General features: G+C 29.6%; 3 protein-coding genes across 3 annotated transcripts; 1 reads left to right on the forward strand and 2 right to left on the reverse strand.

The window, feature by feature from the left end:
• Positions 1–5: 5 nt before the first annotated feature.
• On the reverse strand, positions 6–833 carry cand_008770 (uncharacterized protein; the record flags this gene model as incomplete). The annotated part of the gene is made up of 1 exon (XM_067211117.1): positions 6–833. A coding segment is annotated over one exon (828 nt), but the record flags the coding sequence as incomplete, so codon positions are not given.
• A 3,401-nt stretch (positions 834–4,234) lies between these two features.
• Positions 4,235–6,082, forward strand: cand_008780 (DEAD DEAH box helicase family protein; the record flags this gene model as incomplete). The annotated part of the gene is made up of 1 exon (XM_067211118.1): positions 4,235–6,082. One exon carries the CDS (start codon positions 4,235–4,237, stop codon positions 6,080–6,082), a length of 1,848 nt encoding a protein of 615 aa, XP_067069233.1.
• Positions 6,083–6,184: 102 nt separating this feature from the next.
• On the reverse strand, positions 6,185–9,922 carry cand_008790 (uncharacterized protein; the record flags this gene model as incomplete). The annotated part of the gene is made up of 1 exon (XM_067211119.1): positions 6,185–9,922. The coding sequence occupies one exon, from the start codon at positions 9,920–9,922 to the stop codon at positions 6,185–6,187; it is 3,738 nt and encodes a 1,245-aa protein (XP_067069234.1).
• Positions 9,923–12,117: the final 2,195 nt, after the last annotated feature.

Below are 12,117 nucleotides of genomic sequence, written 5' to 3' on the forward strand. Positions count from 1 at the left end.
TTTACAGAAATTTTGTAACCCTCAGAAAATGGATGATTACCAGCTTGAACAATAGATGTATACATACATGTTCCAAAAATTCCTGAAAAGCATGACCAATCAGGACTCCATAACCCAGAACTCTCTTGTATTTTCTGTTGCCATAAATTATATGACATTTGTTGTAATGGTGTAAATTTAGATAAAGAAAAATTAAAGAGCTGAGTGAAGGTTGCAGCCTTCTGTTGAACTCCAAAATAAGGGATAATTCCACTTATTATAGGAATATTAGGAAGATTAATATATGCCATTTCATATATTGTACCAGATAAATCATAATATAACGACAATTTTTTATCTTCATATATTAGCCAGACAATATAATTATCATTAGGAAAAACATGATACATATTTCCAATATTCCCTGGATATAAATTACTATTCACATTAATATATTGATTATTTTGGGTTAGCATCATAATGGGATGATTCAATAATGCTAGACCCATTGATTCTTGTCCAATATGAAGCATAATAAATGGATCCCCATCTCCATCTAAAATAAGGTATAATACCTGTGTATAATACCATGGTATCTGATAATGTGATGTTAACAAGAAATTAGGCCCAGTTGGAATTGTACCATTTATTTGAATTGCATATTTATTTAATAAGCTATTAGGACATAGACCAATAATACCTGCTCCTGTACAAGATATTCCTGACTCACATGATCCTTTAATACTACAATTTTCTTGTAATATTGATGCAGCTAATGGTTGTGCAAAGATAATTTCGACTATCGAGGAGATAGTAATTATTAGTAAAAAGAGATACTTACATGAAATAGACATCATTTTAAAACTGAGTCATATATCAATTAGCTTATCGACTATATTACAATTATTGCGAATAAAATAACTAATAAGTCTGTATGTACTTCTTAAATTTAAAATATTTGACTTTAGTTTTAATAATAGCCTAAAGTTTGGGCAATGTAGTATGTCATCAAAATTTTAGACACTTTTTGAGTGAAGACTAGACATGTGCGCATGCAACTTAAAAGCATGAAAAATTCAAATATTGATTTACATCTTCCTTTTCGAATCACTAAACATTATTTGGTTTTACCTGATAATTTAGCCTTATTTTTAATATGTAGACAGTCTAGTTTAAGTTAATTTGGTTTCAGGTATTTTTAGAGAACTTAAGTTTTGAATTAACTATAAATTTAGGTCTAGTTTATTACTAAAATATCATTTAAATCCTTATTTTTTTTGTAAATTTCAACAGATAAAAGTTTAGTAATTAGTTTTATCAGTTTTTACTGTACATATATCACTAAATGACAGAGAACTTGGGTATCAATTTATTACTGGTGTACTATGGAAGATTACCTTGACAAAATAATAAGCTTCTTAAGTGCATACTTACAAAGAATATATGATACTAACAATACCAATTAATAGGTTGCATGTAAGTATGTAATTTATATTTATCTGTTTGGATCGATAGATAGCTCTGAGAAGAGGAAAAGAAAGGGAACCAGATTTACTCATCTTAATATTTCCACGCAACATTGTATAAATGTAGTTAAAAATAAAATAGAATCACAATACTACATAATTTAAGAATTATGCAACATATTATATTGCTAAATACAAGCTAGCAATTTTATATGAAAAGTATAGCTTGGATAAAAAGTGAGTCTTGTATACTACGAAGATGTATTGTAGTTTCCAAATTGATCCTAATCTATATGACATTATTATATTCAGAAATATTTGTTGTTTCAGAAGTTTGTTTTAAGCCTACAGTAGTACTATTAGAAATATTCTATATTATTAAACAATATATAAAGTTAATTAGTAAATCCAAAAACTGTACTAAAGTAGCTCTGTAATACTTGATATAGTACTGTTTCAGAAATGTGCAATATAAAAACGTAAATCAAAAAAAGTTTTGAATTCTTTTTAAAAAAAGTATTTAATTAAGTTATTTTATATTTCTGAGTAATAGATCAGTAAATCATCTCTATTCAGATTAGAGGGGAGATTATTAGGTATCTAATTTAGCAAGTACATCTTGCAATTACCCAATCAAAAAGTGAAGTATTTTAGAAGGAATATTTTGGCAAAAGTTAGTAATTTAACTTAAGAAATTCGTGTCCCTTGGTTATTATACTGTGGGAATTGATATATATTGAAAGTCAATAGTATATAAGTAGTATTGTAGATTTCTCCGGTAGTGTGAGGTTTGTAACTGGGTAGAACTGACTTGATGAAATTTTAAAGCTATTATCAAACGTCTAAAGTGAAAATTTTTACTTTATAAAAGTGTTATTTTATTATACTGGTTAACAAAGTAATTTCATTGTAGAGTAGTCAAACAGGGGAACTCAATCTATAAATACATGTTTATGAAAGAGTTTAGTTTATAAAAGTATACACATTAATAAGGCTCTGGTTCTATGAATATTTTATCAAATGGGATTTTACGTACATACTACATAATTTTATAGGAAAGTTTTATGCTTGTTGAACTTAAATCACTTGCTAATAAGTACATACTTGTAGTTATTAAGTTCTATGGACAATATATAAGCTTAAGAGTTTCGGACAATTCATCATATACAGCATTTATATAAGGAATAAATCAACATACAGTGGTCATCTGTAATAGTGACTACTACCTTAAATTGCATATACATAATTACAGTTATAGAAATACTCGATATTATTCATATATAGTAGAATAATATCTTGTACTAACACATATATTCGAAATAGAGTTAAATATACCTTAAATATAAAGTTACACTATTTGAGATATGTACTTCAGAAAAAGTACACTTTTTTTGGATTTCAAATCACTTAAGAAGTACTTATTTCACACTTTATTAAACTTGGAGTATTCAAATTGTAAGAGTAACGTATCAGTCACTTGACTACTAATTATAAACTAGATTACATCTTTAGAAGTGTATAAATAGAAAGAAACTTCTATTCTGAGCTCAGTTTTATAAAGGCAAGTGTTTGAAATTCACTTAGCTATAGTGTTTATTTAGCTCATCCCAAAAATTCCTATACAAAGTAGCAAATTTCTAGATACAAGTTTGTTTATAAATAGGTGCTATTCACGTCTGATGTCCACCATTATAAATGTAGGGATTGAATTCCACTTTATCAAAAGTTCTTGATATTACTATGTAATATTGGTCTCCACAATTTGGAACTCTATCCCTATATATGAGAAATTTAAGACTTGTAACTGCGTCAGGGAAATAGGGGATCTGATATATCGCCCTGACAAAACGATTTAATCAAGAAGTTGAAGCTAAACAAGCTAAAGTGCACTAGTATGAATAATTGAACTCACTCTTTATTTTATATACTTGAGTTATATAAACTGTAATCCAAGGCCTTCAGTAGAACCACATCAAGGTTTGTACCACACAATTATATATAAGGCTTACTCTTCCTCACTACGTTTCTCTACTTCACAAGAAAGTTCAAACATAAAGTCTCGTGATCTTCCCAATGAAAATAGTGACTAAAATAATTCAAGTAAGTAACCTTTATTTTTGGAACTTATACTCAAGTTTTACAGTGTATTTCTAGTAGTGTAATACTAAGAAGTTGGGTATACAACACTTGATATTTGAGCAGAGTCTCTTTAAATATATCTGATCCATAAATGTATCACAAATGGAATAATAAACAATTATCTATATTTAATTATATCTCTTAGTTAAGTAATTAGCCTGATTGCCTTATTATATCTAGTAATAGTGAATTTCTTACTTTACTCACAGCCACTCCGATTGAACCTTTCTGCTACAAATTGAAGACATCAGTCTTCAATACTCCCCACATATATCATTTACTAGAAACTGTATAATAATTCACTATCACCTCTTATATTAATGAATAACCTATATGTTAGCATACTGAATATAGAACAATTTGAGATACTGCTACAAAGAATCCAAAATACTAAAGCGCCCAAGTTATTATCTAGTAACTAGCAACCAATATCGCATAGTAGGCGCCTCAAATGGCATATTATTTATCTAATATTGAACTAGGTTTAATGGTAGATATTATATTACTGAAGCAAATAGACTAATCTGCCTATAATAGACGTTATTTTAATTTGGCGCTTGAGGTAAGTCAACTTAGGTAATTTATTGACAAATAAAGTCTATATAGTGAGATGTATAGATGTTGAAAAGTGAAGGAAATTAAACCTAAAGATGATAACTTTTTCGGATTTTAGTGGAAATATATTGGATAGAAGGATAGTCCAAGCTCTAAATTTCCAAGGATTCGTTTATCCAACAAAAGTACAGAGTGATGCAATTGGTCTAATAATTGAAGGCAAAGACGTTTTGATTAACTCTAAGACTGGCTCTGGTAAAACGCTTGCATTTATAATTCCTATATGCCATAATTTACTGAGTAATGAAAATTCTGGTTCTAGAATGAAGGTACTTATTTTGGTTCCCTCTAGAGAACTAGTAAACCAAGTGTATGATGTTCTTCTTTCAGTAATAAGATATTGTGGTAACAAGATAAGAATATCTCATTTAATTGGCGAGGATTCTTCTTGGAATTATATCAGTAAGTGTAATATAGTTATATCAACACCTTATGATATTGTCAGCTCCTCTGACAAAGATAAAAAAGTGAAGTGGTTAGGCAATGTTTCCTGTCTGGTAGTAGATGAAGCAGATTTATTATTTGCATTCGGCTATGAAAAGTATATGGAAATTATTTTAGAGTTATTACCTAACTCTACTGGTAAAAAGTATCAATGCATCTTCTGTTCAGCTACTTTATCAAAGAACTTGAAGCTACTGAACTCAAAACTACTTCACAAACCAATATCTGTCAATGGAATACCACAGGCAAATGAACAAGGTGTATTAGATAAAAGCTCCATAGAAGGAATTTTAAAGGAATATTATGTGAACTGTAGCAACATAACTGAGAAGTGGTTGATGCTTTATGTACTATTTAAAATGCAAGTTATACCTATAAAGTGTTTAATATTTGCATCTAGCATTGATATGGCTTACTCAATCCGGTTATTTTTAGATAAATTTGATATATCTGCAGGTATAATGAGTCCAATACTACCATTTTCAACACGTCAACTCATAGTCCAGTATTTTAATCAAGGAACAATAGATATATTGATCACTGCAGATATTACAAATGAACTTGATGAAATAAGCACTAAAGATATATCATCAAGTGCCAAGTCTGAAGAGGCAGTAGCATACCGAGGAATAGACTATCAAGGTGTATCATCAGTATTAAACTTTGACTGTCCAACAAGTGTTCGTTCATATATTCATCGTATTGGAAGGACTGCACGTGGGAACTCTTCGGGTACTGCAATAACTTTTATTAACAAGGATATTCCGAATGATGTTGAGCTATTGCAGTTACTTATAGCTAGGAACAAATATAATAATGATAAAGGGATTGAACCACTGGATTTTGGTCCGCATGATGTATCTTGTTTTAACTACAGGATAGAGGACTGTTTAAAGTCAATAACTAAGACAAATATTCGGAGATATAAACTTAAGGAGATACAAGGCTTAATTCTGTCTAGTTCAAGGTTAATAAAGGGTGGATACTTTAGTAAACACCCTGAAGAGAGAAGTGTTTTGAGGTCTTATCATAAACACTTGCTCAGTACATTAGCTATTTCTGGAACAGGTAGAGAACATCTAAAGCTAACACCAAGATATCTAGAGGAGATAGTTTATCCTATTGTACAAAGTAGTCAACCAAATTGCAATGTCACAACAGCCACTGAGCAAGCCATATACACTCAATTTCCAGAAGCACTTAGCAAAAAGGAACCGAGATATAAATTACCAAGATATGACAACTTACATAAATATAATACTCAAAGTAAAGATATTTCAAGGAAGTCACAACTTAAAAAGGAACCAACATATGAAACATCTACACCTGACACTTTGCCAGCTATATCAGGGCGAAAGATTTGGAAGCTAAAACATAAAAAACCTCTTCAACGTTATTCATACATTGATACCTCAAAAAAGAAAAGAAATAGACGTTGAAATTCAAATTCAATGTACATAGTGAAACTTTACTGATTTCAACTATTTGGTAGTTATGTTTAAATATGCAGAGTTATCCATATTTACATCCCTTTTTAATAGTTAGCAGGCATCTAATTCTAATTGTATTTGTCGAAGGAATATTCTAACATTCTCGTCAGGAGATTGTTCATACAAATATTGGGTTTTATAGATCATAACCATACGCTTGTTTTCTGTAGGTTCAAGGATTATAGAATATACAAGTGACTGTATCACAAGTAATTTAAAAATTAAAGATTCAGTCATTGATTCATATATTTCAGAATAAGTCGTTATTAATTCATCTATTTTCTTAATCAAATCTCTTTGTACTTGCTTATCTTTTTCACACTTCAGTATTTGTATATAGGGAATATAATTGCAGATGCTGCCAAGGAGTTTCTCCTCAGTACTACTAAACAGTAGCCGTAAAATATATTCATTATTCAGTAAGCTGAGCTGTACTTTAGGACCAACATTAAATGGTGATATAAAGAACAGAAGAATATAACAGAATATTGAGAAGTCAATGTGACTTCTGTACACTGTTTCACACAAACTGTTGAAAACTCTATCTATATATACTTGATCAACAACGGAATTCGGATTGAATATGCTGTTTACACTCCGAGTTTCAAATTTTATAAGTTTACAATTATCAGAATTAAAAACCAATTTAATTAATTTAGCTATTATGTCGTCATTTGGTACATCCCATATAAATAAGCTTGTACCACCAATTGATATGTTGAACTCAATATAGTTAGTGATATTTATGTAGTAATCTCCCAAGATTTGGGAATACTTATTTATTCCTAGAAATAGGTTATCTTGATATACAATTGACCAGGTAAGATACTCAAAAAGTGGTCTCAACATAAAATCGAAATTAACTTTTCCTATTAAAAATGCCTCTAGAACTACTGAGGTTATTTGAAAAATCTCCACAACATACTCTTTAGATATATTTGATACAAATAAGGGTGCAGAGAGTATCAACAACAAAGGTTCGAAACACAAGTTTTGATGCTCTCCAAAATATTTGGAGAAACAGCCGAAAAGTAACTTAAATAGGAATTTCTTATTGCTCAAATTCTGTTTATAGGATGATTCAAGTAAACTTGCTGTTAATATATTTATTGTGTTCATAAATTGGCTAACTTGCCTACACGAGAGCATGGAACAAGCTATTGTGTAAATATTCTCCTCTAGTGGTAGAGAACATCCAATTCTTGTTATATCATTGCTATTCATCAACAAAGTTTCAAATAAACACAATAGAGTTGATGAAATTAATGCACCAAATGGAGAATTTTTAGATATTTTCAGCCATGGGTATTCTGTTGACCCAGAGTGAACTATTTCCATGTAGTTCTTATAATTATAAGTGCCATTTAGTATTTCACTGCTAACCTCAGTTATGCCTATATCTATTTCGCTATTTAAGGAGTAAAATGGTCCAATTTGAGATTTTTGGTAGTTCCTCAGTTCAATCATGAAGTTAATTAATTTGTCTTGTTTTAAGAGTATGTTGTCCTCCAGAATAGGGTTTAACATCATTATTTCTCTAATACAGGTAGAGGCAGTAATAATATCCAAGGTTAAACAATGTGAAGATGAACTCAAAAGCCCTTTTATACTAGGTGGCCCAGCTAAAGTAGTTGATAAGCTCCCCGATTCAATAGTGAGTATTAAAATATCGATGCTGCTAGGTATAAAGTCTATGGCTGATGTTTTTTGTTCTTTTTCTCTAATTAATAGAGATCCTAATCTTCTGCTTTGTGAGATTAGCTTTTTTAAATAGCTTAATAAAATCCCTTGTTTAGCAATTCCTCCTAAGAATATTTCCTTAATTAAGTTCAGAGCTGAATTATTAGAATTCGAGATATTTGTATAGGATGACCCCAGAAATCTGCATAAAGAAATAATAATGTATGACAAGCATGATATATCACTGGAACTAAAGTCTTTGTGTAGTAAATCGAAGACATTGGAGATTATGCCACCAATATAATTTATTGAAATATTGTTGATATTGTTACTGATATCTATACAACTGTTATTGTTGATGCAAGTAGCCAAAGAAAAGAATTGGAAAAGTATATATGCTGGGATACCAAAGTAGATTTTATTATCATATGGTAAAGAGTAACAAGCAAGGAAATCCACGAAAGTTTGCAAGTATATATCAAAATCTTCAGCATAATAGTTGTGAAAGGATAGACATGTTAAAATTCTAAGACTTTCTACAGTGCCAAGTAGTATCAATGTCGAATTTTCCATTCTTGTAATATCATCATCACTACTAATACTTAATATATAAAAGCCATGTAGTATATAAATCCTAACTAACGGAATTATATGAGTGCCCAGCTGTCTCGACAATAGTTCAAGATGGTTAGTAATTGCTTCGCTATCCTTATGTATGGCTAGAATAGACTCTATATAAATGCGTAGAAATAGGAGATATTCCAGCCATAGTCGTAAGAAACCTTCGTCTACACACTGAAATTTAAAGTTACCTTTAACTATTGGTAGAGTCATGGGTATATAATCCGAAAATTCCTCTGAAAGTTTGGTAATTACTGTTTCTATTAGCGATGCTAGATCACAAGTATTATCAATTATACATAGTCTACGAATAAATGTAGTTAAAATGCGTAAAGATGCAATCCGTGCATCAATAACACACTTATTGTTCTTAATTATGCAATTCAAACGCATTAAGACTGCATTTTGATGTAAATTTGATTCATAGTTGTGTGGATGATAGGAGTAAATCTCCTGAAATAAATCTCTTCTTAAAGTAATTTCACTTCCATTTGGTAGCATATATTTTTGAATATGATCCTCTCTGAGTAGGCTATTATACCAAAAAGGTCTACCATCTTTATTTAAGAAGTAATCAAGACCTAAACTCAACGCTTCATTGGGTAAATAGAAGGCCATTTGACCTAAATTGCTATCCATATCATAAATAAATTCGATTGCCGAAGGGTAATATTGCAACCAATGCAAAGCATATCTTTGCTTGTTGAATTCATGGATATTATTTTTACATATATCTGTTTGTTCAAAGTCATATGTATTTGATAGTAAGTAACACAATGCAATTATTGAATAAGTACAAGTTTTAGATAATTCCGAATCCAAAAATAGAAGATTCAACAGAGTTATATGAACAGATAAGTCTGTTGTTATATAATGAAACCATCTTTCAAACCCAAATGAAAATCCTACCAAGTAGTTCGAAAGAGATATATTTGGTTCACTCTTATTAAGTATGCATCTAGACTTCTTTAAAATATTTACTAATGTACGTAATGCAATGCATCTTTGTGCAGAGTTGCTACTTTTACAGAGGTGTAATATCTCCGGCAAAGAATAACCAGCTTTATCAGGTTCAGCAGAATGGTGATAGAGGCCATTATAGTATTTCATATTATCTTCAATATTAGTACATGATTGATTGCATAAACTTCCATCAAACCCAAATCGAATTCTATGTAGTTTCTTATTTTCATCTTTGTCTATTTCTTCTTGTTCTATCTGATTTGTCCAACGTAGTTTGAGTAAATCTATATGACTAATCTTCAATTCAGACAAACTACCTATCAGAGACTTCCCAACATCCAACTCAATTTCCTTAGCTTTAGACTCTTTAAAAGATATACACTTTCTTCTACTATTTTCTCCCTCCCTTCTATTGAAAGCCACTGGAAAACCTAATTTAGGAAAGTTAATATTACCCCCCTCTATAGAATTCTTAGAAGGACATGAGCTAAAAGAGCCTGAACATTTATTGGGTCTTTCTTGCATTTAGCAGGAAACTTAACCTTTTGATACTAAGTTAGGAGATCTCCAAGTACTCGGGTTTGGTGGTAGTTACCGCTAACACTAAGTTTATATATATATAACCCGGGATCTTTTAAAACCTTTCTAGAGCACAGTTGAAATATTAATTTCTTTAGTACCTTGTCTTTACCTGTAGTATGAAAGTTACAAATCAAGATATTTGTCTGATTTCTATATATGGGTACTTATTGGATGTTAATTTCAGACTGAAATGCAGGAAGAATTATCTACAACTTCTAATATTCCATTATAATGCTTAAGTGTATAAGATTGACTATAAACTAAAATGAAATAGAGGCATATCCGAGTTTTAAAATATGAGTTGCAATATAGATTGGCTATTTCCAGTAAATTTTTCTTATTGTAGTTAAGATAATACTACACAGTAATTAAAAGATAACAAAACTTGATAATCAACCAACATATAAGGAAATATGTAGTATGAAAGGGATCAATAATTAGTGAAATATTAATATTACAATTTGAACTTGACTTCAGGTCATTTTAAAATATTTAATATATATTGTGAAAGCTTGTTTATATTACCTGCTATTATATTATAAATAAGTTTTATATTTAAATATATAGAGCACAACTAGTCAAAATTCTAAGGATCTATTTGTACATGTCTTTTATATCTACTTATATTTGATGTCATAAGCAAATTGGGATTATATTTCCAGAGAGTTATTTATTTGTGTAAATGTCTAGAAGCAGCCATTTACCTGCAATAGGGGCTAGATCACTTGAGATTTTATTCTATTGCTATTATATAGCTATTTTTATATAGTCAAATTTCCTACTATTTTAAACTCATTGGATAGTTACATTTTGGTCAGATAATTACTAATGTACCTAAAAATTTGGTGCAAGTTATGATCCCGTTAAAACGGTCCCAAGTTAATAATGAGTTACTATACTCATTTAATATTCAAAATGTTTAGATCCTATAAAAATAGATATGTATATGCTATAAATTAATGTGAGAATTAAGTATTATTTTGGATAAGATATTTGGTTATAAATAAGGAATTTTTGGATAAAAGAACTGTAAAATAATAACTATTGAAACATTTCCTAAGAAACGATTATAGTCTGAAGATATCAATACATCCTACCTTGTGAACAATAGGTTCTCAAATATATATTTCGTGTCGATAAGTGCTGCAACAGCACTAATATATTTTATTGAGGCCTTCAGAAGTATAATTAGATTAATTTATTCATATATAAGTGAACAGATATCAAAAAATTACTTGTGAATTATCTTCAATTTAATTATGAGGAAGCATTGCATTAGCTATTATATAATCTTCATTTTACAATATTTTAGTTTAGCAATAGACAATAAGGAATTTTGTAGTTATGGTGTTAGTCTTTTGAGAATTGATCTTGTTGAAATCGACAAAATCTAACTGCCAGTCAATTGATACAATCTTAACTTCTAATATTTGAGGTGTACTTAATAAGCTATTGAACTGTCATAGAACATACCATTGCAGAGTAAGCCTATAATATGAGAAATCCCGATAGCAATAATTCTATAAATGATTTTACTGAAAACTTTAATGGTGTTACTTTAGATAAGGAAATTGTAATACCAAGATTGTGAATATTCCTAAAGGTTAATACTGAGTATTAAAAAAGAATACCTCCGTCTACTAAATTCGAGATGTCATTTGAAACTAGGAATCAACTTTTTGTAGAGAAAATTGCATCAAATATTTCTAAATTTGATATAATTCTAAAATTATACAGTACTAAAAACAAATTTCTAATTTAAAATTAGCTAATAGGAATTTAGTTGTGAAAAATAGATCACTTCCAATTTATATTTAAAAGGTCACTTGGAAAAAGTACAAATGCACTTTTTGTAGTATTTGATCCTAAGGTTTATTGGAAGAATGATTTGCAATTTAGTTTATATTAATTATTTAAATTAGCAATTTAGTAATTTTTATATATTCTCATTTGATTACATAAATATATGCTAAAGTTAGCTCATATGTGATTCCTGGTAGCCACTATGAATACTTATTTCATAATGGTAAGCTTGTTTTGGCTATGAGATCACTGTTTAAAATTATCATTTATTACTACCATATGTTTAGATAGCAGCTATCTCTTGTTTAAGTTAAAGTACACTTTAATACTCTTCA

This window comes from Cryptosporidium andersoni, assembly GCF_001865355.1.
Source record: "Cryptosporidium andersoni isolate 30847 chromosome Unknown contig_31, whole genome shotgun sequence".
Lineage (NCBI taxonomy): Eukaryota > Apicomplexa > Conoidasida > Eucoccidiorida > Cryptosporidiidae > Cryptosporidium > Cryptosporidium andersoni.